Source organism: Trichoderma virens (assembly GCF_000170995.1).
Source record: "Trichoderma virens Gv29-8 chromosome Unknown TRIVIscaffold_2, whole genome shotgun sequence".
NCBI classification, from domain to species: Eukaryota; Fungi; Ascomycota; class Sordariomycetes; order Hypocreales; family Hypocreaceae; genus Trichoderma; species Trichoderma virens.
Window position 1 is genome coordinate 508,043 of NW_014013747.1, and position 26,446 is coordinate 534,488.

General features: G+C 53.2%; 6 protein-coding genes across 6 annotated transcripts; 4 read left to right on the forward strand and 2 right to left on the reverse strand.

Moving 5' to 3' along the window:
* Positions 1-227: 227 nt before the first annotated feature.
* Positions 228-1,375, forward strand: TRIVIDRAFT_111022 (uncharacterized protein; the record flags this gene model as incomplete). The annotated part of the gene is made up of 2 exons (XM_014104808.1): positions 228-662; positions 735-1,375. The coding sequence occupies 2 exons, from the start codon at positions 299-301 to the stop codon at positions 1,169-1,171; spliced, it is 801 nt and encodes a 266-aa protein (XP_013960283.1).
* A 694-nt stretch (positions 1,376-2,069) lies between these two features.
* Positions 2,070-7,293, reverse strand: TRIVIDRAFT_132188 (uncharacterized protein; the record flags this gene model as incomplete). Its single annotated transcript, XM_014104809.1, has 4 exons — positions 2,070-3,553; positions 3,639-6,074; positions 6,162-6,672; positions 6,766-7,293. Coding segments are annotated over 4 exons (4,959 nt in total), but the record flags the coding sequence as incomplete, so codon positions are not given.
* Positions 7,294-9,710: 2,417 nt separating this feature from the next.
* TRIVIDRAFT_35936 (uncharacterized protein) lies at positions 9,711-10,197 on the forward strand (the record flags this gene model as incomplete). The annotated part of the gene is made up of 2 exons (XM_014104810.1): positions 9,711-9,737; positions 9,844-10,197. The coding sequence occupies 2 exons, from the start codon at positions 9,711-9,713 to the stop codon at positions 10,195-10,197; spliced, it is 381 nt and encodes a 126-aa protein (XP_013960285.1).
* Positions 10,198-12,719: 2,522 nt separating this feature from the next.
* On the forward strand, positions 12,720-13,936 carry TRIVIDRAFT_63404 (uncharacterized protein; the record flags this gene model as incomplete). The annotated part of the gene is made up of 4 exons (XM_014104811.1): positions 12,720-12,762; positions 12,841-12,946; positions 13,016-13,853; positions 13,910-13,936. The coding sequence occupies 4 exons, from the start codon at positions 12,720-12,722 to the stop codon at positions 13,934-13,936; spliced, it is 1,014 nt and encodes a 337-aa protein (XP_013960286.1).
* A 370-nt stretch (positions 13,937-14,306) lies between these two features.
* Positions 14,307-19,888, reverse strand: TRIVIDRAFT_112067 (SEC16 protein; the record flags this gene model as incomplete). The annotated part of the gene is made up of 3 exons (XM_014105449.1): positions 14,307-14,872; positions 14,944-17,652; positions 17,689-19,888. 3 exons carry the CDS (start codon positions 19,886-19,888, stop codon positions 14,307-14,309), a joined length of 5,475 nt encoding a protein of 1,824 aa, XP_013960924.1.
* A 2,313-nt stretch (positions 19,889-22,201) lies between these two features.
* Positions 22,202-26,417, forward strand: TRIVIDRAFT_63406 (uncharacterized protein; the record flags this gene model as incomplete). The annotated part of the gene is made up of 4 exons (XM_014104812.1): positions 22,202-25,588; positions 25,651-26,060; positions 26,145-26,258; positions 26,390-26,417. 4 exons carry the CDS (start codon positions 22,202-22,204, stop codon positions 26,415-26,417), a joined length of 3,939 nt encoding a protein of 1,312 aa, XP_013960287.1.
* Between the last annotated feature and the right edge of the window lie 29 nt (positions 26,418-26,446).

The window sequence follows — 26,446 nt, forward strand, 5'->3', positions numbered from 1 at the left end:
CAGAGGAAAATGCTAGGTCAAGACTGGCTGCTTCGCCAGAAACAACTTCTAGGGTGCTGTGAACACGGTGGTGCTGCCCGAGGTCACTGCAAGGCTGACGAGCTATGAGAAGCCAGGTGGCCAATCAAGAATGCCGGGATGCGCCACACCAGCCACCACAAGCCACCTATTCTGCAGCCTTGACCAAGAATTGCCAATTGAATCCAGGAACTTTCAAGCTCCAACGTCATAGTCCCCCTCGCTGCTGTGTATTATCCAACCTCTCAGCTGCCGCAAATTCAAAGCATATTCTTCCATCATGAGCGATTCACGTCGTTCTAGGCGGCCCGACAGCCGGCAAATGTGGGACGACTCAGACCGTCGCGACAGGAACCCTCCTCGAGATCGCGAGCGCGAGCGCGGCTGGGACAATCGAGACCAAGGGAGAGACCGTGATCGTGACCGAGGACGAGATCGCAGAGGCTACAGATCACGGTCGCGGGACCGACGCGATAACCAGAAGGACCGCTCAATGTCACCGGATAAACACCGACGAGACCGTGGGGGGGACAGAAATCGGGGTGGCCGAGACCGTCGCCAAGGACGAGATGGAGATAGGCGGGATAGCCCTCGTCGGCAGGACGACTGGGATGACCGCGATGACTATGACAGAGACAGACGATGTAAGCAAACAGACAGGGAACATCATTCACAAGCTACTGGTATCCTCTTGCTAACAGACATTGATAATACAGCAAAACATCGCGACGACCGTCGCCGCTCACCATCCCCTTCCCACTCCGCCCTGCCCACCCGTCCTCATCCCGAAAACGGCTCCCGCAAACCCCAGCCCAACATCACAATCAAGGCCGACAAGCGCAGTCCCTCACCTCCTCGCCGCGACCGAGACCGCGATCGAGATCGAGACCGCGGCGGCAGACGAGGCGCATCTCCCTCGCCTGTCAGAATGGAGCAGGACGAGTACGACGATGACATCGAGGTCGAAGGTCAGGATGACGACGACATGGCCGCCATGCAATCCATGATGGGCTTCGGCGGCTTCGGAACCACAAAGGGGAAGAAGGTGGTGGGCAACAACGCCGGCGGCGTCCGCAAGGAGAAGAAGTCCGAGTATCGGCAGTACATGAATCGACAGGGAGGATTCAACAGACCGCTGAGTCCATCGCGATGAGAGTCATCTTCTTCTCCTATGAAAGACCTTTGGAAGATGAAGCATACCGGGAAGTTTTGTTTTACTTTTTTTCCTTTACCCTTTCTTATATAACGATATCCATGATGGCATAGCACCTGGGGTTTTACTTTCTGGTTTTCAATCTCGGTTTGTTTGCCTTATTACAGAATGTTGTATCAAAAAATGAATAAAACAGTATGATACATGCTTGAGCAGACTCTCTCCATCTACGATGTAACAAAGCTACATATGTGACTGCCGCTAACATGCTGCACAATACAATGCATGCAAATATCCCCTCCAGTTCATACCCAGTACTTATTATACCCATCCGTAAAAGGGAGACGTAGAGAAAGGGGGAAAAAAGCCGCCAACAGGCACACCAACAACCATATCCTCCAACAGGTAGGCAAACGCAAACAGACAATAGTAGCGTAACGTCTATATCGACCGACCAAATTCGCCAGCCCTCTTCCAGATTAAAAAAAAAAAAGTTGAATCAAGACGGATAAACGAACGATGGAGACGTCCTCCCTTCTCGCCTCTTGCGGCTGTTGCAGTTGTAAACATTATGTGTGTATGTACTTGCTGACAGGTATATATGTATATGCTGATCCATGGCTCTTGTTCATGGTGGTTTTTTTTTTTCTTTCTTTCTTGATTCTCTAGAAAATACATGGGGATGCTGGCGTGACAATTACTCCTGCATCTTTTCGGATTCATCCGGTTTGCCGTCTTGGCCAGCAGTTTCTTCCTCCTTTGCGTCCGGCTTTACTTCTGGCGTCGTCGCTGTCGGCGTTGTAGTCTCCTCCTCTTGCTTAGGTACGTCAAGTGTTGGCGTGGGTGGAACATCCTCTGATACCGATAAAATGGAAGACTCGTCCTTCGGTCCGTCTGCTGTGCTGGAGGCTCTCTCTCTCCGTCTTCTCCTTGCTCTCCGTTCTTCCTCTGCTGTCTGCCTCCTGGCCTTTCTCATTGTCTCTCTCCTCTCGACATCGGCCTCATCGTTTCCATCTCCCCCGCGCACATCTTGCAGTAGCGCTGCAGCTCGGTCGGCCAGATCATCCTCTTTGTTGCCATCTCGTGAGGGAGGGGGCTGTGAAACGGGCGTTTGAGAATCTCCGTCTTCGTCAATTGTAGGTTCAGACTTGGAGAGACTGGTCTCGATGTCTGGAATTTCGTCGAGATCGTTTATTTTCTGCCCAGAGGCCACACGGACCTGGTGGCGATCCTTCAAGCGGGCACGGCGGCGACGGTCTCTCTGGTCCCGTGCCTGCGGTGCGGCTGCTCGAAGCCTCTCAAGCAGTGAGTCCATGGCGCCAGTGCTTGATGACGATGCGGGCCCATTGTCTGCCAAGAGAGTGGCGGCTTTTGTTTGCGCATGCTTGCGCTTCATGGAGGCTTCGTTACGCTTCCTCGTCTCCTCCACCTGAACGTTCTTCTCACGCGACTTCTTCCATTCCTGCAAAAAGCTGGCCAGCTTCGTGAAGAAATCCCTCCGAGAATTTTCGTCTGAGGGATCTTCTCCGTAGAACAGCATGATATCTTTGTAAGTCTTCATCATCTCCTCCAAGTAGACTTGCATCTGCTCCGCCTTCCTCCTGGCCTCCTTCATCACCCTCTGAACGACTTGGCCCACACGATCCTGGGGGTGGAATTTCTTGGGGTCGCTCAAATTGCCATTGTCGAGGGACATTTGCACATTCTTCACGTTGGCAATGTAGTTCTTGGCATCGGCCTGGAGCTGTTCAATGTTGATTTTTTGTGCCGTCATGACGCCGGTAATGTCATCGGCGAAGCTCTCCCACTCAGGGTACTGGTTTCGCACAATGCGCTCCACAAGATCGGCCAGCGTCGATTCATTCTTGTCATCCTTGACCATACCCAGTCTAGCGAGCGAGCTGAGCTTGAAACCACGAGCTTGCTTGTTGGCATCATTCATGTAGTTTCCAATATCCAAGATGAGACCAAGGACATTCATAAGTGCGACTGAGTCTCTCAATGACTCAGAGACAGTGACAACGTCCTGCATCTTCGCACTGATCTCGTCGTAATCTGATTCGAAACTCTGCGTGAGAGCAAGTGCCCTCATTCTACTCTTCCAGTAGTGGTGAAGCTCAAATGCCGTATACAGATACATCTGATCCTGTCGCGTGAGCTCTTCGGGGTCCGATTCTCGCGTTTGGTTCTTGGCATCTGGCCCTGTCAAGTCAGTACTATAGGGGGCCATTTGCTTGGCAACGTTGTCGTTGATATTGCACATGTCATCTTTTGACAAGAAATCCATGATACCCTGATTTGTGATTATAATGTCGTCGCAGTGAATAATCATCTGAACAATCTTATCAACAGAGTACTGAGAGAATTTGGCAAAAGCGATTTCTAAAAGATTCACGTATTAGTCCAACACTGCCAAAGTTGCAACGGGGGTCTCAGCGAAACCCCCTTCTCCAAATGATTCACATACCGAATGCTTTCCGAAGGTCGGACGATATAAGTTGCTTCTTGTCATCCTTCTTCGCGCCAGATCCACCAATCTTCTTGATTTCTTTGGCGACGAAAAGCTTTTCGACTTCGTCCAAGATTCCTCTGCGACTAAGCTCGTTGTATTTCTCTTCTCGTTCCTCGGCGGAAGGGGCGTGGGCTGCCCAGTGACTGGTCTCAGGGGTATCAACCTTCTCCCAGTGAAGAGCCTTGAGTTTCTTCTTGGGCCGCATCACCGGCAAGCCGACAGAAGGCGAAGCGGTAAAGGCAGGTGTCTGAGGCAAGAAGTGACCGGATATAGCTCCAGGCATGCCAGGAGGCGGCGGTGGAGGCGGTGCCATACCTTTGACGCCAGGCATAGGCGGCGGCGGAGGAGGAGGTGGCATTCCCATACCGGGCATGGGCGGCGGCGGCGGTGGAGGAGGTGGAGGAGCGGGGAACGCGCCGGGCATCGGCGGAGGCGGAGGAGGCGGCGGGGGAGGTGGAACACCGGGCAGTTGACCGGGCATGGGGGGAGGAGGCGGAGGTGGAGGAGGCGGCGGTCCGCTGGCAGCGGTGATCTCGACCTTGGGGGCCTCGCTTTCTGCCGGAGTAATGGGGGAGGACGATTCCATGCTCGGGTGGGATGGGCCTGTAGTGGCGCCCTCGTCGGCTTCGGAATCGCTGCCCTCGTATCGCTTGACCTTGGAACCGATCTCGCCGAGAAGCTGTGCCTGCTGCTTTGCGTCGACAACTGGTCGTCTCATCTCGATGATTCTCGGTCGCTCGATAACTACACCCTCCTCGTCCATCTCGACATCATCTTCATCAATAGCATGTTGCTCGAGCTTAGCCGGCCGCTTGGACGCTCTCCGTCCACGATGGATGGTTCCGAGCACACTGTTGGTAAAGTCACGAGGAGGTGTACCGCCGCCGGGAGGCGTTCCTGGTTCCCCGTCGCCATCCATGGCTTCTCTGAGGGCACGGAGGCGGTCGGAGGGACCATCCGAGTCTCCCCAAATCCTGCCTTCCAGCTTATACTGGGTTTTTTGTCGCTCAAGCTGCTTCTGCAGACGCTCCATAAGGCGCTCACGGTCAAGAATGCCTTGCATCTGCGCCGAGTTGTCCTTGCCGGGCTTGCCACTGCTAGCCTTAACAGCATTGGATGCCGCGATGTCCTGGGCGTCCCGCAGCATCAGATATAGCTCTCTTGTCTCAAGCTCATAACGCTGCGCTTCCTTGGCACGGACGCTTTGGATGTTATTTAACTCGCCCTTGAGGCCATCAGCCTGGCGTCTCTGCGCTTCAATGAATCGGGCCTGTTCGTCTAGCTGCCTCTGCAACTTGGCCACAAGGCCATCGGCTCCGAGCTCCAGTTTTGCCTTCATCTCGTCTCGCTCTGCCATGGCGGCCTCCGCAATCTGGCGGGATTCCAACGCCTCATCGAGTGCCTGCCGAGCTTCGGAATCGGTATGCAGCTTGTCCAGCAGACTCTGAACAGTAAAGTTGAGACTCTGCTTCAGGTCCATGTTGGGGAGGCGTCGGTCCATGGCCACATAGCTGAGCATTGAATCAACAAGCTGAAACATGCGCAGGCGCTCCTCGCCGTCGTTGGCACGGATAAGCATAAGGTGCTGAAGCGCAGAAACGAAATAATCATGTGTTTTTGTTCCGTGTAGCTGCTGTTGGATCGTATCTGCGATTTGAATCGGGTCGGTCAAGTCTTTGGCATCTCCCTCGATATTGTCCTTGACACTGCTGTTCTCACGCTCGAGCATATCCTCATAATCAATGGCCTCGTTGGTGCGGAACCGATCAATCTGCTTGTCTAGTAGTTCGTACTGAAACCCCTCCATCTTGGTCAAGATCCTCTTGATGCCACAGGCGTGGAACTGGGCTCTGATATGAACCCTCATCTGGAGGTCCTTTTCCGGTGCGTCGATGATCATGTTGACCAATATCAGCGTGGCAACGGCGTATTCCATCAGCAGGTTCTCCATTCCGATGCCTCCCGTACGAAGCTCATCGCTGGCACCCACAAGACTGCCCATCTTTCCTCGCCCATCGACGGTGACCTCAACCAACCGCATCCATGCATCGAATCTTCCATTCTCGCCCGACTGTGTTTTGACTTCGTCCAGAGCCTGAATGACTTTCAAGTGTCCTTCGCCGTGGGTGCCCCAGGTGCAGAGGAAAGTCAGGATTTCGCTCACGAGTTTGCGCGTGGTTAATCGAGATGAAATAAGGCAGGTGGCCAAGGCCAGCAGGACCTTTGATTGCATCAAGGCATCGTCGGCACCGAATTTGTTGTTCATCAAGGCCTTGAGACACTTGACAATGTCGTATTCGCGATCCAGATTCTTCTCCGTCTGTGTGGAGACCGCCGTTGAAGCCGGTCCTCCATTGGCATTCTTCCTGTTAATTTTGAGCAGCAAGGTTACTAGAGCCACTTGACCCTGGCATTCGACAAATCGTTTCACCCAGCCTATCTGTTGCGTTCTCAAGTTGACTTCGAGAGACCCCATACCCTTCGCATCTAGCTTATCCTCCATGACCCTCCTGACATACCACTCGGGGGTTCCCTCCTCGTCGGAATAGGTGGTTACGTCGGGTGTGGCATACTGGTTGGCCCTGGCGGTCTGCTTTCGCTTCTGTTCTCCTTGCCACTCCGTCAGACGGTCCTGATGTAGCAACGTCCACTTCTTCTCTGCGGGGTAGGCCGTCATCTGTCTTCTGGCCTGCTCGGGGAGGTTGTGCCATCCTCGCTTCTGCATAAGCTGCATGAACATCTGCTCAACAACGTAGTTATCATCGGGCTTGGGGAAGTAGAAGCCGTCGTGGGAGGTCGGGCCGTAGGCGCTCATCTTGGTCAGCCGATGAGACTCGCGGGGCGAGTGAGGCTGGTGATGAGAGCTCAAGGGCGGCGAGGGCGCAAGCGTGGTGTGTGAGGAGCGGGCGGATGCCGGATTCAGGAAGCCCTGGCCGCTGCTGTAGGGGTTGTTGAAGCTCTCGCCCGAGGACCGTCCATAGTGAGGGTTCTGGTAAGAGTCGTACCGCATGGGATAGGAGCCGTTGGTTGCGGAGCTGGACGTGCTCCCGCGAGCCGGGCCGGCTCCAGGCATAGCTCCGACGGCAGGCCCGGGGCCCCATTGCTGGTATTGGGCTTGCTTGCCGGTGGTGGCCATGGTGATGTTGTTGACGGACATGTTGGACGACGTGCCCGGTCGCGCAGACGTGTGGGGGTGTGAGGAAGCCATGGCGGACGGATCGATGGACGGATACTGGTGGAAGTCGAAGCCGCTGATGTTGAGCTGGTGAGGCACTGGCTCGCGGCGCTGCGGTGCCTGGTCGGGCTTGGGGAGGAACTCGAGCGAGACTGGCGAGCGGGAGCCTGGCGGAACGTCGTAGGGGATGGACGTGATCACACCCGCCATCTGGTTGATGCCAGCATCAGGAGAACTGGGTTGGTCGATCGAAATCGACGACGACTCCCGCTTGTGGCGCGAGGAGCGCGAAGAGATTATGGACGCCGTTTCGAACTGATCTGACGAGCTCTTGGGATCGATGTCGGTGTAGCGCTTGTCGGCGCGGTGCTTGCCTCTGGAGAAGAGGGATCTGCCGCCAGAAGACTGCCTTGACTTATCGGCAGCGGACGACATGATAATTGATCGTGGAGAGAAGTGGGTAGGCGAAACACGTAACGGCAGCGGAGTGCGAGCCCTGGACCGCTCGCATGATGGAGGCCTAATTTGCTAGCCAAGATGCGGACAGGGCTGGGCCTGCAGTGGGGGGAGGGGGGGAGAGGGGGTTTCTGGCGATTTTTTTTTTCTTTCTTCGTTTGTTTCTCTTGTTGTTCTTGTGGTTTTCGTCCTGTTCACGGGCTCTCTTCCTTTGACGTCTCTCGTGCCCTGCGCTTCCTATTACTGGTTCGGCGACGGTCTTTTCGCAAACGCTGTTGAAGATCCAAGGCTGGACGGCAGTGGCGCCGGTTTGATGGTTTGGAGCAAGGCTGAGATACAGAAGACGGGGCCGCTGAAGGGCTCGAGAAAGTGGTTAGTGATAGGGGGCGGGGGCCGTAGAAGGATGCACGCACACACACTACTGAGTATACTGAGACCAGGGGTGGGTGGGATTGATTGATTGATTTCAGTTTGGTTTTTCGCCGTCGAACTGTCTCGACGACGGCCAAGTTCCGTAGCGATTTCAGCTCTACAGCAGTCGCTCTCTCTATGCGCCTTGGATGCCGCTCTGGTACTGGCCTCGAAAGTCGAAGAGCGAATGAATGGATCAAATGCCATGGATTCGTGTTAACGAAAAAGGGCCCCCTGACCAGACGCATCACAGGGGGCCCAGCGTCGGCCACTTTTAGGCTCGGTCAGTGGCGAAGCCTCTGTAGCTCTTTTTGGCCGCTGCAGCGCTAGCAGCGGGACTGATGGGCTAGTCAGGGTGCCCGAGGGTGCTGAACGCTGGCGCCGAGTGCACAGGCGTCGAGGCCATTGGGTGCCGCGCAGGCGCTGAGTTCAGTTGACTGTGGCCCCTAAACCGCTGGCGCCGCAGTATTGACGGGCCTAATTGGGTCTTGCGTGCATGTGGATCACTGGCATTTGGGCAATCGAAGATGATCCACAATCGACGACAGGCGGGAAATGAGACAAGGGGGGGGCTGGCCTGAGGAAATGATGGCATTGTGCGATGGGCTGGGTTATTTTTATTTTTTGCTGTATTTTGTGCTTCGCATCTATACATAGCACGACACCTTTTTGCTTCTTCTCATTAACCGATGCGGCATATATAGGTACTAATGCACGCCATCCAATGCGCATGTGGCCATGTACATGTAGTAAGGTACCTATTATGTCATCACGACGAACATGCGTGTGCATTGCAAAGCCTCCTCGAAACAGCCGAGGTACCTCACTAGCAGGTACTAGACGACATCAAAGCCGCATCTAGAGACTCTAGTAATATGGCGCATTGATTCTTTTTCTTATTCCTGATAGAAACCCCGTATCTACGGAGTACTCTGACGGCATTATGGATGAAACACCTCATGTGCTGATAGATGGCACGGTAGTACCAAACATCCGATACTACCTGACGGCTCGGGATTAGGGAGTTGGTAGCCCAAATCTGTAACAATCTAATATACGGTAGAGCAGCAATTAAGATCACGCGTTGGGGCCCTCGTCATAGCAGTGGGGAAGGGTAAGGCCTTGGTCCATGCCACATCTAGAAGCAGTCCCTGGAAGCTTCTATCCAAAGTCCGATCCGGTTGGCAATGGGAGGTACCTGTAAGCTGAAGTCATGGTATCTGTGGTCTAGGTACCTACGAGCTCATGGATCATTGATCTCTCACATCGCCGTATCTCAGACCTGGCAGCATCCCTTGCGTGCCTGTACCTGTACCTGTACTCTTGGTCTAGGCACCGAGCAAGTCCATCTCAAGTCTTTGAATGATACAGGTACCGATAAGAAAAAGCCAAGTTTGACACCCCAAGATTCCTAGATCTAAGGTACTGTCAAAATTTCATAGACTCCCTCAAGCACCTGCATACTACCTACGGCCTAGTACCTTAGGTGTAGTGAAATATACCTCGCCATGTACAGTACCCAGTACTCCGTAAAGCAGGCCCAACACACGACTATACTCGTATCCTCGCAATCCCGTCATCGTCAATCAATCAATTCAATAAAATCCCGTCCCCCCTTCCCTAAATCGCCTAGCCCCCAGCGGTGGCCCGTCCCTGCAAGTGCTCAACCGTCGCCAGGCTCTTTAGCGCCTCCGGGGTACGTACATCCAGGTAGCCTGTTCGTACACGTCCATGTACTCAGAACTCTATGTCAAGCCATCATTCAATTGAGTCTCAGCCATCGCCAGCCCCAATCGTCAGCCCGACGCTCAACATCACCCCCCCTATAAACCACATTCTGCTTGCTCTGCTCCATGGCTAGGAGTCGGCCTTGTCGCCCTATCGCCAGTATCGCCTCGACGAGAACGGCGGCAGCCCGCAGCCGGCGACACATAATCGCATTCGCCCATCACCTATAACAAAAGAAAACCAGCATCAGAGACAAAATGGGCGACAAACTAGCCGGCATCAAAGTAAGCCTCATCTTCCCGAGAACAAACCAAAAAAAGAACAATCGACGGATAGCTCGAATCCCGACTTGATGCGCCCGCGACTAACGCGCCGCGTGCCGCAAACCAGACGCTCGTCATCCCCGCCGTCATCTCCCTCATCCTCTTCCTCCTCCTCACCTTCGTCGTCGTGCCCGTATGGCGCCGCTACCGCGCCCGCTACAGCCAGTATCTGCCCATCGACGCAATCTCCGAGCACACAACCTCTCTGCGCTACCGCATCACAAACCGCATCATCCGCATCATAAGCCTCCCCTTCCGATGGCGGCGAGATAGGGACATCGCCATGGCCGGCGGCATTACTGATCGTGACCTCGAGGAGGGCGAGGAGCTGGAGGACATCGACGAGGACATTGCCCAAGTGCTTGATGCCCTGGCCCGGTCCAGACGGCCGGACAACGAGAGACGCCTTAGCCGGGAGTAAGTCCCTTGGCGGCCAGATGCATTTTGTTCTGTATTCCGTCCCGGCTGACTGTGTACAAGGCTAGAGGAGGGATTTATAGACGACAGCAGCGATTCAGACTCGGATTGAAACGAGAACCCGCTGGAGAGATGGATAAAAAGAGAAACAGGAGGAGAGCATGTCATTATAATACACTTAGAGATATCACGCCATCTTCTGGCTATGAAGGGGGTTACCTGCTACAAAGGTAAAACTGAAAGGCGAACAAAGAGGGCTGTATAATTAACAAGGCATCACTAGCTACTCGTCCAAGACGGCCTGTATCAGGCATGCTTCAAATATAGAAACGTACGCATCAGTAGCCTGACGTACAACCTGTCTGATATTGGGGCATTAGATAATATGAGTTGGCACTACACATGATGGACAATCTAGCATAGTTGGATAACGACCGCTTTATTATATTTATAATAGACAAGCATAGCACAATCTATCGAGTTGAATAGAAAAACGACATGATCAGACTGGCCGCTAATAGACGCTGCTCTAAACAAGATGCCCGCTCTTCAGAACAGAAAAATCGCTTGCTGTTCTACCGGCTATATTGTGGCCGTCTAAAATCAAAGACGAATTAATAACGCATCGCTGAAGTTGAACCCGCTATGCATATTGAAAAGATGAAACCGAAGCTGATGAAACTCCTCGAACACCGCCGTTGTGTTCGTCGCTGATGTGTCCCAGATGTAAATAATGCACCGCTGTCGAAGCTAAACAATATCTCCAATCGTGAAGCACTTTTCTTCACCATCTTCACCACACTCCTTCGCTTTTAGCCCAGTGATGATCCTCGTCGCCAACGACTGTTCTTGCGCCCACATTGAGTGCATACATGTGAACGTCTAGCAGCGTTGACTGCTCGAAGTTGGCGGATCCAGCTTCTCCGCGCTAGACTTGGCCCTGGACTGTGACCCTCTGCTGTTTCAAAAAGACTATATTCTGGGGGTGGTTGGGGGGTAGGGAGAATGGGAAAGTCGACGGGTGGCCAGACTGGTTCATTAGACGGATTTCCTCTAGATATGCGCACCCTCAAATCGTTTCTCGGGTTATCGCGCACATCTAGCGGCGGGTTCGAGTTATAATACATATGCGGATTGCCTGCTCGAGTCCGTTGATTCGAAGGAGTCCTTATTGCCGAACGTACAGTAAAACCGTTGCCCGAGTTATCACTACTTGTTCCCGTGGGAGTCGCAAACGGATTATCGCGGCCGGGAGGGATGGGTTGGATGAGTTCACCAATCTCTGAAGATTCCTCATCTAGAAGATGCTCGGCCGGGATCCCAAGAGCCGTCCCAGTTGGAGATCCCGAGGGGCTAAACTCGGCCGCATTATTTATGACCAGGAATGGACTCCGATCAGAGCCAGCGTTTCTAGAACCACGACTGGAACCGCGCCTGGAACCGCGCCTGGAACTACGCCCGGAACCACGCCCGGCAACGGGCTCAGAGTTCAAGTTGATGGCTGGAGTTGTCTCCTGTTTGATGGTTTGCGTGACCAAGATTCCATTGTTCTCGAATTCCTAGTATTGTGGCGTACGATTTCCTCTCAGCCGCTTCCACGAACGCCTGCATGCTGCCTTGATGCTCTCCTTCAAGGCCAGGCTCCAGAACCTGACCTCCATTGCTGGCTTTCCAAGGTGCTGGCCGGCACAACGGACTGCGTGATAGCGCTCATAGCGAAATTGGCGATATAAAGGGGACAGGCAAATTGATGGATGATGGATATAATAGATGGCTGCTTGGAATACAAGCTTGGTGATGGTGATATTGGATGCTTTGTTGTTGGGAGGCAAGTCAATGGTATTGACTTGTGCACGAGTTTCTGGTATGTTTGCGTTAGGTTTCTATTACTTACTTCCAGAGGGGTGGTTGCCTCCTTGATGGCATTGTTGCTGTCCAATTATATCATGGTAAGCTCGACCTTGTGTGTGTTGATAGGTACTTTGAGAGACTAACAAGGGCCAGCGGTTTCCCACGTATCAGGGCTGGCGCTTGCCTCGAATGATAATTCCACTTGTCGGATGATTTATAATTTGAAATGAATCATAGAAAGATAAATAGTGAAGGTAGCTTTGGCTGCAGCATCCCATTTGTTGAGGTTAGGATATTCAGGATGACACTCCAAGGTGCTAAACGACCATTAATGTTTACTATTAAAGTCGGTATTGATTCCTTCAAGTGTTCCGAAAAACAACCAACTCTCTGTGTTCGGCTTCTTTGGTGATAATTTTCAATAATCTCCAATAAAATAAATAGCAAACCAATTGATTCTCTATTTTCTCCCCCCATAATTCAGAATCATGAAGACTATACAGCAAACGGGATGATAGGGATCCCAGATCTTGGCACCAGACTCCAGTAGATGCTAGGGAGATCTAGCCACTATAGAGCTCGTTCCACCCACTAACACCAAAACCACAGCAAACTCCAGCTTCTCTCCGTGAACCTGTCCATTTCACGAGCCACAGCCAATAACATCCCCCCAAGATGAGATTCCACAGCGACCTGAAAAACATTCGCACATTTGCCAGTGAGTCCAGCTACATCAAAGTAAAACCACAACCGTCGTCCTAAAAGAATTGCGCTAACCGACCTTCACCCTCGCAAGAGCTCACGGCCGCATTCTCCGCCTTGGAGAAGCTGGTATGGCTGCGCCTGAGCGATGAGACGGCGCACTTCACCGTCGTGCCGGACGCGGGCTCGCAAATCTGGTCGTAAGACATCACCCTGATTGCTTCTCTTGTATCACTAGTGAATAAATTGCCAACCTGTTTCTGTCAAAGGGTGCTGCCAATGGACTTCCTCTTCGAAAACTGCACCATTCAGTCCGCCGAGCCTAGCAACACCATCAACCTCGAGCTTTCTCTGCAGCCGCTCCATCGCGCTCTCAAATCCGCCCAGAACAGCATCTCGGCTTCCCTGCGCCTCACCAAGAAGAAGGGCATGCCCGTGCTGTCCATGACCATCACAACCACCACGTCCAGGCCGTCCCATGGAAATGCACCAGCTCCCTCAAGGCCCTCTCACGACGATCCCTTTGGCGACGACGATGACTTCCAGTCAGCCCATCTTGAGACTTCTCTGCGGAGAGAACACGAGAAGATCATCACTCAGGATATTCCCATCCGGGTGCTCCATCCAGACACCGTTGCCTCCACCGTCCAGCCTGTGCTGCAGGAACCAGATGTCCACATCCAGCTGCCGCCACTCCTCCAGCTCAAGTCCATCTCAGACCGCTTCACCAAGCTTGCCCTTGCCTCCAATGGCTCCAACAAATCCCCCAGGCTCGAAATCAGCGCCAACATGCACGGCGGTCTTCGCGTGCGCATCGCCACCGAAACGGCAGACATCTCCAGCGCCTGGACTGACCTTGATAACCCGGAGTTAGATCCAGCCCAGCTCAGGGTCCCCCTCGAGGATCACCCTAGCACGAAGTTCCGTGATCGTGGACCTGACTCTTGGGCTTCGATTTATGTCGATGGTAAGGACTGGAGCAGAGTCCTCAGTGCTGGCAGGCTGGAGGGTAGGGTCATTGCTTGCTTTTGCCACAACCACTCCCTGGTGTTGTACGTCTATATACCACATTATGACGACGCAGGTGGGGATGATGCAGTCCTCACAGTAAGTTCTGAAGTCTCATTTTTCCCGCCTCTATATATCAGCTGACCCAGTCATAGTATCATGTCCAAGCATACACGGCATAAGGTAGCTAGTAAATGGCAACGCTATCAACAGGAGCAAAGGTATTTGTGGGTTTCACGGCGTGCATGGGGAAAAAATGTATATAGGGAATCAAATGCTCTTTTTTATTTTTGCTATTCTCACCCAAAGATATCCAAAAATGTTGCGTAGTCATGTATATCTGCATCAAGTCATCCTCTCATTCCCTCATTCACCCATTCCGAAACTTCGTCGCAAAGGAAAAATGACCCCAGTCAACAATTATTACAGTACCATGACGTCCAATCCTATAATACAATGCTACCACCGGCTGTTGTTGATAAAGAAATAGATTTGTGTTCAATGCAAAAAGAAGAAGGAAAGAAGCTCCTGACATTCTATGAAGTTGTCATTTTATTTGGCCATGACATCAACATAGCGCCCAGCCTTCCTAGCTTTCTTTTGCCCTGGTTTACGGGGCCCAGCGTTTAATAGGTCGTCGATGCTGCTGGCATTGCTCATGCTCGTAGTAGGTCTGCTGGATGGCTTGCTCTCGGTGCTTGTGCTGGACATGGACCGCAGCATTGGCGGTGCACCGAGACTCTCCTGCGATGGAGCCCGGTTGAGGACTGCCGGCGGAGCTAAACTTCCAAAACTAGCTGATGGTGGAACACTGGATCGGCCCTGTACGGGAGGAGGCGTCTGCGGAGGTGTTCCGCTGACGGATCGTGGACTACTGGCCTTTGGAGGTGGGGGAGTGGCCGCCTTTGCTTCGACTTGCTCGGCTCCTGGCTTCTTGTTGACCCATCGTTTGAGCTCGGGATCATATACAAAGCTGCTTGCTTCACCGAGCTTGGCCTTGATGGGTTTACCGGGAGACGAGAGCTCTCCAGGGCTTCCGCCTTCCTTTTTGCCACCTCCAAACCAACTAGAGAAGCCCCATCCTTTCTTGGCTTGCGCAGCCTCGGCAGCGCGTTTAGCTATTTGACAGTTAGCAAAATAGTGTTTTAGGGTCAAAACAAAACAGTCAAGCGGGAAGAACAACACCTACCATCCTCTTCTGCGGCCTTACGGAACATCTCTTCATTCTCACGATCCTTTTCCGCTTTGGTTTTCCCTTTAGGCTGAGAGGTGGGGAAATCATCATCGTCGTCATCCATGATACCTCTCCTCCTAGGCTTGGGTTCATCATCGTTTTCTGCGGCAGATGGCCCAGCATTGGGTTCATAGGACGGTGGCTCATAGCCGTAAGACTGGAATGATGGGGGCTCATAGCCGCTTGATGATGGGGCTCCAGCTACGCCATCATTATTGGTATCAGCCTCCGGTGCAGTGGTATTTGTTGGAGGTTCATAGCCGTAGGCAATGGGCTGGTATCCTTGAGTAGAGGAACCTGTCGTTGGCTCCTCAGAGAAAGGCTGTGATGAGGCTGATTCTTGATGTCCATATGGCTGATATCCGGTGTGCCCTTCATTTTTAAGGATAGGAGTCATTGGCTGGAAACCGAGGCCAGATGATACAAATCCATTGCTGTGAGGTGGAGAGCCAGCAAGAGAGGGGGAAACTCCATATGTGCTAGTATTGTACTCGTTCGAGTTCCGCCCACCTTGAGACAAGGTCGTCGGCACCTGTGGTGATTCAGCGCCGTACGTAGGCTGAGAGCTAACGGGGGCGTATCGGGACAATGCTGATGATAGAGCCGATGTTGCGGCGGGAGCACCAGCCCCTGGGTAGCTGGGGGAGCTAATGCCCAAGGTGTCAAAATTGGAAACAGACGGAGAGCGACTCATGGATGGAGTTCCTATGCGGGCAAATGGGCCGCTTTCTTCAGTTGGCGTTGAGGTGGCGCCATCAGGATCCTCCCCGGCAACAAACTTGTTGAATCTGTTCCACATGCTATCTGACACTTTGTTCATGGTGGGCTTGGACATCCATGAGGAGGATTCTTCCTTTGGAGCCTGTTTCAAGCGTATCATGAAGTCTTCGACAGCCGCTTCCAGCAGCTGGTGATGATAGGGTGACCTCTTTGTCTGAGAGGATATGGCCGTGAGAATGGCATCGCAATATTGGAGGGCCCTGTCCCGGAAGCCATATTCAGCCAACGCGATAGCGTGGTGAAGTTTGTAGGCTGCAAGGTGAGGAGCGCCGGCCGCTGCCGAAGGGGCGCCCGAAAGAGAAAGGCCGTACTCGTACACCTCGCTGAGCTGTAAAGCCTCCGTATCCTTTGCAATCTGGTGTGAGTTCTGGCGATGGTCTGATCCCAACAAGACGAAATCCACATTTGGATCATCAAAGCCACCATACACGGATATTTGCTTGCTGAACATGAAGCAGATGTGAGCTGCTTCGGCTCTTCCGTAGCTAGATAGCAGCTTGCCCAAGGCGTTCAAGCCCCGGATGTCATCGGCACTGCGATTGCTCAAAACAAGAGTCAACGTCTCCCTCCACTTGTCCAGCCCTTCCATGGCGTCCTTGGCCGGCTGAGAAGATGATCCGGTCGAGACTAGCTGCAGGCCAGCACGAGCATGCACAGGAACTAGCTCATCAACACAATCGTCATAATTGCCGGACAGGACTTTGTACAGAGCAGCAAGAGACTCGTTGTTCTGGCCAGGATGGTTGACTTCCTTGCGAACAAACTCCTGCGCAACACGCTTGTACAAGTCGGGCGAGACTGTGTGGGAAATGAGCATGGCGTGTCCCCACAAACGCTTGTCAACTGCGGCCCAGACGGCAGTTTCGCGGTCGCCTTTGAGGAGGCAACGGCGAATTTCTTCCATAGTAGTGGAATCGGCGCCATCAGCCTGCATTGAAGTCACTGCAGTGCCATTGATACTAATAGTTGGATCGGTGGGAAACAGAGCATCATTATCCGCAGTCGGCGTAATAGTCCCTGGAGAGAGGACATCTCGTACCGCCTTCTCCGCTGCAGGGTTGCCTTCTAGCACGCCGTCATATTCGACAAAGACTCGAAGTATCCTCCACAGCAGTAGGCGTTCAATGGCCCGTTTCGCCTCATAAGAAAGCTGTGGGTGGAAGGAGACGTCTGGGAGTTCCTTTGCTAAGCTTTCAATTCCAGCACTTAGCCACGTAAGCACCTCTTTCTTCTTCGATTTGCCCTTTAGCGGACCAGGGAACTTGGCCAGACGGTCTTGCAAAGACTCAATGTCCTTAATATTCCGCACCTTGACTTCTCCTGGAGCTCGCAACATGGACGGCGTCGCTTGGTTCATGACATATCTCGGAATACTTTTGGGGAAAGAAGTGACTACCGTGCCGCCAACTCCCCAAGAAATAATGGGAACACCTTGCCATCGCTGAAGAGGGTCCTGCTCTCGTCCATCGGTAGGAGCAATCATGCTCATAGCCTGAGATGGAGGTCGAGGGTGTGAGGTGGGGGCATGCGTGGTCCTAGCAGCCGGAGGAGACGCGGGCGAATGTGAAGATGCAGGCCGGCGAGAGGATTCTAAAGGTTTCGGGCCATAGTTGCCACCTCGAGTAGCCCCAGGAGATTGCGTCTGAGCTCGCGGGGGTGGAACAAACCCTGGTTGGGTTGAAGGAATAGCGTTGGGTATGTAACCAGAGCCTGGCCTTTTAGGGGGGGATAAGGTAGCCTGAGTCGAAGGAGTAGGCAGAGGTGGTGGCGAACGGGTGGTGCTCAACCGCGTAGCACTGGGAGACTGGTCGTCTTCCTCCTCAACCTCGCGCGTGGGAGGGAGAGAAGCAACACGGGTCAGTCTCGGTTCATACGAGGAACTAGCTCGTCGCTCAGTGTGAACAACTTCTCCATTGACACCATGTGGCTTGTCGCTGCTAATCTCAAAATGTGCCAATGGGCTAGAGGTTCGCGGAAGGTGAGGTAGAACTGCTTGAGGCGGAGTTGCTGAGACAGCGGGAGCATATGCAGTCGCTGGATGGGATGCAGGTGGGGCTGGAGAATATCGGCCGGCCGGCGGCGGCGCACTTTGGCTAGTAGCTCCCTGTGGAGGAGGAGCCGGGGAGTATCTAGATACGTTGGCAGCCGGTGAAGGCAGAGGGGCATTTGGCGATTGAAGAGGCGCATAAGGGCTAACCCGCTCAGGAGCCACAAGATTCACCCTAGCGGTCTGACTGGGAGCAGCAGCAGGCGGAATTTGGGTTGCCATGGGAGGGCTCAGAGGAGATGGCCCATGGGGAGAGGTTGCTAGCGCATATGGGTTAGGGGAAACAGCCCTGGTGCTCTGTCTAGAGATGGAACGCGGCCTAGGCGCAGTCGGCAAATCCTCGAAGAAGCTGGATTTGTGTCGCAGAAGAGGCGATTTCTGGATACCGCCTGGAGGAACTGTATCAGTGGCGCTCATGCTGGCGCTTCGCGGTGGAGGTGGAGGCTGAAGTGAAGAATTGCTGCTGTCCAGCTGTAGTTGTTGCAGACTGGCCCGTTTCCTGGGCTTCACAGTAGTGGTAACTAAATCCGATGGGAGGTCATAAGGTGACGAATAGCCGCCCTTGGATTTGTCGGCAAAGCTCTGGGCTTTGGGCGAGTCTGATGACTGCTGCGGAGGAGGAGCTTGGCCATATTGCGGCGCAGCTTGGAAAGCCGCTCCCTGGGAAGGAACACCATAAAACGACGACTGTGATGGTGTCGTAACAGGTGTATAAGCAGAAGCGGATGCTGACCGCTGCTGAGTAGGCACGTATGTGGTGGGCGCAAAAGCAGGTGTTGATACCACACTACTAGCTCGCGAGCTCAGCGGCGCGGTCTGAGTGGGCGGTGGTGCCTCATCAAGATCATCCAGAAGACCTTCATCATCACTACCCAAGAACGCAGCAGCGTCTACTTCCTTGTCACCTGCTGCCGTGTCTTCAATAAGGAAATCATCACCATCATCGTCGCTGGCGAAGGCTTGTTCCCATTTTGATGAAAGATCCTGACCTGAAGGAGCCCCCGTTTCGTTCAAGCTGCCATGTGCTTCGAGTGGATTTGGCTTCTCGGTCACATGGGCAAACGGCGAAATAAGCCCTTCTTCATCCCATTCAGACGTCTCCTCTAATATGGGTTGCTGAGAGATGGGCTCTTGGTTGGCAGCTGCCAAGACTTGCATCGTCGATTTCCTCTGCAGTGACGGGATGGCATCACCTTTGCTCGCGGCATCTTCTCCAGACTGGTTGATTTGGTTAAAGAAGTCATCATCCTCATTATCATCATCAAAAGAGGGGATATGGGCGTTTTCACCACTGGCCGCAACTTCAGGTTCGACGTGCGAATGAGGAATCAGCGGAACCCCTTCCTCGTATCGCGCTTCGGTTTCTGCATCCTCGGACCATTGTATATCCCCTCCAATAGATCTGGACGGCGCATGCCTGCGCTGTGAATCCTTCGCAGGCTCAGATGTCGCATCTGAGCCTGCCTGAGGCTGCGCATCAGCCTGATACTCCTCTTCTTCAACATGAACATCTCTCTCCGTCTCTTCTAGCACGTCGAGCGCCTGATTCGATGGCAGGGGCATATCGTCGATGCGCTCCGGGTCCTCGGCCATTAGAGGCACGACGGGGAAAGAATTCGTTCTGTCGGATGGAGACATGAACTTGAAGGGATCCGTGTCCGTTCTTGAGAGGGTCCACTCGGTTTCGTCGTTGTCGCTGAAACTGACTTCGTGAGAAGTCCGAGCAAAGGACATTGAGCTTGAATGTTGCGCAGTACGAGTCGAAGTTGCAGCGGTATCGCCTTCTCCCTCTATTGCAGGCGCTGGAGGCTCTGCAGAGGCCTCAGCAGTTTCGTGATGCGGTTCGGGGTCCTCCGAAGCTGGCCCAGCATCGCCCTCAACATCGTCACCGAGAGAATAAGCCTGGTCTTCGGTATCGCGTCCGCTTTCATGATGATCCAATCCCACCGGTTCTTCTTCATGTGTCAGGCCATAGTCCTGGGTCTCTTGGGTCTCGGGTAAGGGCTCCGCAGGCGATGCTAATACTGCGTGGTCATCATCGGCTGCTGGGATATCATGGACGCTGTTTGGCATCAATGCCGGATTCCATGATGAGGTGAGGGGCTCGCTGGCCATGGTCAATTGAAGGCCGGAAGGCACAGCTCCTTACGAGCAAGGCTCGAATAGGAAGCTTCTATTCAGGCCGAGGATTGTTAGCAAGTGAGGACGATGGAGACGAAAGCCGACATTGGGGTATCGGGGCTGTTCAAGGTGCGCGCGAAGGCAGAGGCACGAGCAAAAGCAACAATAGGTACCTTGTACAGGAATGAATCGAGGAAAGAGATGGCGGATGGTTTAGACGGAGGTCATGTTCGGTAGCAAGGGCAGCATATAAACCGCAGACCGGATATCAGATGGAGAAGACAAGGGCCAGTTGGCACGTAATGCTTGGAGGATCAGGAGTACTTGAAGCCACTGAGCACGGGCGGACAATGTACAGGTACTAACTTTTGCGCTAGCGGAAGCGTGGGAAAATACCTAGCAGCAGGTACTCGGCTGGGTGGTGCAATGTGTTCCTTACCTCTCTCAGCCGGTGGTTTACCAACGTCACATTCCCGCCGACACAAAAAGTCGACCTGGAGGGCTGCCGAGGCTTAGCCGGCGCGAACACATCCCACCTCACCAGCTTCGTGAGGAATGTTTGCTTCAAGGATGATACGCGGTTGTTCTCCCACTGCCACGTTATTCCTTAAGATGTTTACCCAAGGCAGAGACGGTTGCCGACACCGCCCTCCTCTACTGTCCTCGCAGGCGGCAGAGCTTCCAGTGGCGAGCACCGCTCCCAACAATCCATAATCTGTTATCCATGCGCATAGACCCTAGGTCTGACATACAGCTCGGAGCACGGAAGACCGACTCATCCTCAACCATATCTGGCCACCTGCCTGCTGAGGCCAGGTTTCACAACCGTCGCGTCCCCACGATGTCAGCTTGTATCCTCTCTATAGCCATACCAGCGAACTAGGATTCAGCCGGGCCGTGTGGGCAGTTGCAAGGCCAGCTCTCTCTGAATCAACCTCTGGAAGCCCCGCGATTCTTGGGTTGTGCTCTTTACCTGCATTCACTATACAACATCCCTGTGCCACGGGATCGATCCCCGCAGTAGCTCGAGATGCGATGGCCCTCATCAGGAAGGTCTTATTGGCAGCCGACTGACATGTGGTGATTTTCTGTCCAGTCGGTGCTGCTATCGCAAACTGCTTGCATGAAGGTGCTGCTACCTCGTGTGTAAGTGTGCATGTACACCGTAGCTCTGGCGGGGAAATCAGCAGCGGCATGGCCCAGACGAGGCCTGCGTTGACTCGACTGCAGATACTACTTGGAAATGACACGTACGCCGTAATCAAATCTTGCAGCCGGTTTTTCTTTGTATTTGATCAGCTGTTCGCCACTCCAAGTCACAGACGCCGCTTGGTCTAACTTTCGCAGCCTTCGACAGTTGTGGGGAGCAAGCTGTAGCCACAGGAAAGAGATGTTACAAACTTACAACAGATGAAATAGGTCAACCAAAAGACTCCGTCTGGTACATTGAGGCTACAGTAGACCGACTTCTTCTTGAGTGCCTCATAATATGCACATGTAGGCTGTATTCCATGCGGAGTTAATCATGTAGATGTACCTTTATTCCTACCCGATCCGAGCGTTGCTCCCGGATGCCTAAAAGATGCCGACATGTGATGGCGGCTTCGGCTTCTAGATGACGTGCGATACGGCATTGAAACCGCTATCCATGCACTGTACTGCACAGCGACGCACCTCCTAGTGTTATAATCTTGCATAGCTGCCTCCATCAACGTGTCCTGTGCCAATGCTAGGCACCCATCTACACTGTAATTACTGTAATTGCACAGGTATGGATCTGAAACATCAACCTGCGTCGAGGTACGCATCTCAACGCCTTTGCGAGAGTCCGTCTGTTAGTGCATGTGTGGCGCTGCGCCGGCGCCCCACCCAGGCTCTGACGAAATCCCCTAGCTCCGGGCCTTAGCGCGAGGCCTTACGTATCCCTTCTGTTTGGCTTGATACTACTACTACAAACAAACGGACACGATAACTTCAGACACTCTTGCTTTGACAGCAGAGACGCACATGGACAATCGCATACTTCTCTGAGAGTCTGCCAGCCATCGATACGCATATAAAGCCCGTTTGGGCGAGCTCCACTGCCATCCATCTCACAGACCGAATAATGCTTCCCACCGCATTTACCGGTCTGCCGCTGTAATCCACTCCGATTCGCCTTTTCTCCCCTCCCCTGCTCAAGCACGCAGCATGAGCATCCGGCCGCGGTGGCAGCTCTCTCAGAACGCAACTCATCGCCGAGGCCCGGAGTCAGCTTGATGCGGGATGCCTCCTTCACCCTCATACCAGTCGCCCGAGTCTCCCTCCAACGATTCCGACTCCGATCTCGATCTTGACATCCAAGAGCTCGACCCCATTTCAACAGAGCCAGCACGAGAGGTGCAACAGAACCACCCAGCAGAAGAACAGAGGGCATCAAGAATAGCTCTAAGGAACTTGCGTATGGGTGGGCTGCGGCGCACAAAGCGAGACAGTGGATATGGAGACCTCGGTCGGAATCGACAAGACTCGAATGAGCAAGAACAAGATCTAATAGAAGACCATGATGAGCCTAGCCCCAGGCTCCATTGGTCTGAAGGAGGTGGAAATGGGGAGGATAATGCGCCCTTGCTGGGCGAACAAGGCTCACAGAGCCGAAGAACACCTACGTCCGGACGTCTAGGTTCCGGCATACGACTACCTAGCTTCTTGTCGTCAAAGAAGCCCGACGACAGGGAAGCAGAAGACCAGGGAGAGGATGATGACCCGTTGTCTTCTCGAATGGTCGCCGTGGGCTCTATCCAATCGTCTCGATTCCCGACCAATATCGTCTCCAACGCCAAGTATACGGCATTTACATTCCTGCCTATTACGCTCTACAACGAGTTCTCGTTCTTCTTCAACATGTACTTTTTGTTGGTTGCGCTATCTCAAGTGATACCAGCCCTTCGAATCGGTTACTTATCCACATATATTGCTCCACTGGCCTTTGTCCTTTGCATTACCATGGGAAAAGAAGCATATGACGATATTGATAGACGACGAAGGGATAACGAAGCAAACTCGGAAGAATACCGTGTACTACAGTTTACGGAGCCTGGAAGCTTCGCAAAGAGCTCTAGGCCACGCAAGCCATTAAAATCAGAGACGGTCGGACGCAAGCCCCGGAAAGCGCAAGCCGGCCGTCATGACCTTACGGATATCCAAGAGGATGGAGAGCAGCCCACCTCGGTTGTTCAGGAAATCAGCCGCAAATCAAAGGATCTGCGCGTGGGTGACGTTCTCAAGCTTACCAAAGGCCAGAGAGTGCCGGCCGATGTGGTAATTCTACAGTGTCACTCCACAGAGGGGACTACAGTCGACTCCTCGGCTGATGAGCCTCCTGAAGAGGAGGAAGAGGAGACGTTGCTCGCATTCGATGAGGGAGAGTCTAGCTCTAGTGCCAAAGGCAAGGCGCCCGAGACGCCGGCATCTCAAGAGAACGAAGCGAGCAGCGGCCCTTCTGGGGAAACATTCATCAGGACGGACCAGCTGGACGGAGAGACTGACTGGAAACTGAGGCTGGCGTCTCCGCTAACCCAAGGCATCGCTCTGGAAGACTTTGTCCGTCTTCGTATCACGGCTGGCAAACCTGACAAGAAAGTCAACGAGTTCGTGGGAACAGTCGAGTTGATGCCTACTAGACAAGCCGCAACCAGCCAGCAGGCCATGTCGGACGGTGAGATGAGCAGCGATTCCAGATCGGCTGCGCTGTCTATCGACAATACCGCTTGGGCCAATACCGTGATTGCCTCTCAGGGAACTACTTTTGCAGTGATACTCTACACCGGCCCGCAAACCCGATCCGCACTGTCCACCTCTCCGTCTCGCTCAAAAACTGGCCTCCTGGAATATGAGATTAACTCCTTGACCAAGATTCTCTGTGCTCTGACGCTGGCCCTATCCGTCATTCTCGTCGCTCTAGAAGGCTTCGAGAAGAGTGGCGAAAATGCCTGGTACATCAAGATCATGCGATTCCTTGTCTTGTTTTCGACCATTGTGCCAATTAGTCTGCGAGTAAACTTAGATCTAGGCAAGAGCGCGTTTTCACGATTCATCCAACGAGATCCAGGTATCCCGGGGGCGGTTGTGCGCACGAGCACCATTCCAGAGGATCTAGGGCGCATCGAGTACCTGCTGAGCGACAAGACCGGCACACTGACCCAGAATGACATGGAGATGAAGAAGATTCACGTGGGCACCGTTTCGTACGCCAATGAAGCTATGGATGAAGTCACCTCCTATGTTCGCCAGGCCTTTTACGTCCAGCCCACCACTGACCCTTCATCGCACGGCACACTCATTACTCCTTCTTCTGCCATGTCCAACACCGTCAACATAGGGGCCACTCGCACACGACGAGAAATCGGCTCCCGCGTGCGAGATGTTGTGCTCGCTCTGGCGCTCTGCCACAATGTGACACCAACATCAGAAATTGAAGACGGCAAGGAGGTTACCTCGTACCAAGCATCTTCTCCAGATGAGATTGCCATTGTGAGGTGGACCGAATCCGTAGGTCTGAAGCTATCGTACCGTGACCGCAAAGGGATGGTTTTGGAGTCCACCGAGACCGGAAAGCCTGTTGTCAAGGTGCGGATCCTCGATGTCTTCCCATTTACATCGGAAGGCAAGCGCATGGGAATCGTGGTCCAATTTCTCGACAATATGCATGCCAACCCTGGTCTCGGTAACGGCGAAATTTGGTTTTATCAAAAGGGTGCAGACACTGTCATGAGCTCGATTGTAGCGGCAAACGACTGGCTCGATGAGGAAACAGCCAACATGGCGCGTGAAGGCCTGAGAACTCTTGTCGTGGGACGGAAGAAGCTTTCGCATCAACAGTATCAGGAATTTGCCTCTCAATATCACGAGGCCTCAATTTCCATCACGGGACGAGACGCCGGGATGCAGCGAGTTGTCTCACGCTACCTCGAGAGCGACCTAGAGCTGCTAGGTGTGACGGGCGTGGAGGATAAGCTTCAGAAAGACGTCAAGCCCTCACTGGAACTGCTGCGAAACGCCGGGATCAAGATCTGGATGCTGACGGGTGACAAGGTTGAGACGGCAAGGTGTGTTGCCATCAGCTCCAAGCTGGTTGCGCGAGGCCAATACATTTACACCGTCGCAAAGCTCAACAGGAAGGACAATGCTCAGGAGCATCTAGACTTTCTCCGGAGCAAAACCGACGCCTGCCTACTGATCGACGGAGAGAGCCTGGCGCTCTTCCTGACGCACTTCCGTATCGAATTCATCTCTATTGCCGTTCTCTTGCCTACGGTGGTGGCCTGTCGGTGCTCGCCGACTCAAAAGGCCGAGGTTGCGAAGCTCATTCGCGAATATACAAAGAAGCGAGTGTGCTGCATTGGTGATGGTGGCAATGACGTTTCCATGATCCAGGCCGCCGATGTGGGAGTCGGAATCGTCGGCAAGGAGGGTCGCCAGGCCAGTTTGGCAGCAGACTTTTCGATTGAGCAATTTTGTCACCTGGTTAAGCTGTTGGTGTGGCACGGGCGGAATAGCTACAAGCGCAGTGCCAAGTTGGCTCAGTTTGTTATTCATCGTGGACTCATCATTGCCGTCTGTCAAACGATGTATAGTATAGCTCTGAAGTTTGAGCCTGAAGGCTTGTACAAGGTACGTGAAAGCATGATTTTTGCAGCGTCATTTGTTTTCTCTTTTTCACTAACATGGCACAGAACTGGCTCATGGTTGGCTATGCCACTGTCTACACTGCAGCGCCCGTCCTGTCCCTGGTGCTAGACAAGGACGTAGACGAGGACCTGGCAAACCTCTATCCCGAGCTTTACAAAGAACTCACATCGGGTCGATCTCTGTCCTACCGCACATTCTTCGTCTGGGTTCTTGTGTCCATCTACCAGGGCGGCATGATCCAGGGCCTTTCGCAGCTTCTCCTCGAGGTAGACGGCAAGAGGATGGTTTCGGTCAGTTATACGGTGCTGGTGCTCAACGAGCTTCTCATGGTAGCCATCGAGATCACAACGTGGCATCCCCTGATGATTATGAGCATTGTGGGAACATTCATCTTTTACATTGGATCGATGCCGTTCCTTGGTGACTACTTTGACCTCGCATTTTTAATTACTTGGTGAGTTTTCTCCCTTCGCCTTTATATTTTTCTAGATCACCTACCTTTTGTGACTGATGGCTAATCTTTTTTGCTGTAAAATAGGGGATTCGTCTGGCGTGTTTTGGCCATTGGATCCATCTCTCTAATCCCGCCGTATGCGGGCAAGCTAATAAGTAGGACGATGAAGCCACCATCATATAGAAAGGTGCAGAATAGGTAATATGAGCTATAGTTTGGGGTGTATAGGGCGCAGGAGGGGCGTATCGGCGACTCAGCGATTTTGTTATGCGTTGCATATATATGTGCGATATGCAAATAGAGGTTGCTACTGTTTGTTGTTATTCCAGGCTCAGGAAAGACGGGAGGATTCAATAAATGATGATGTTTAAAAAATCCATCTATTA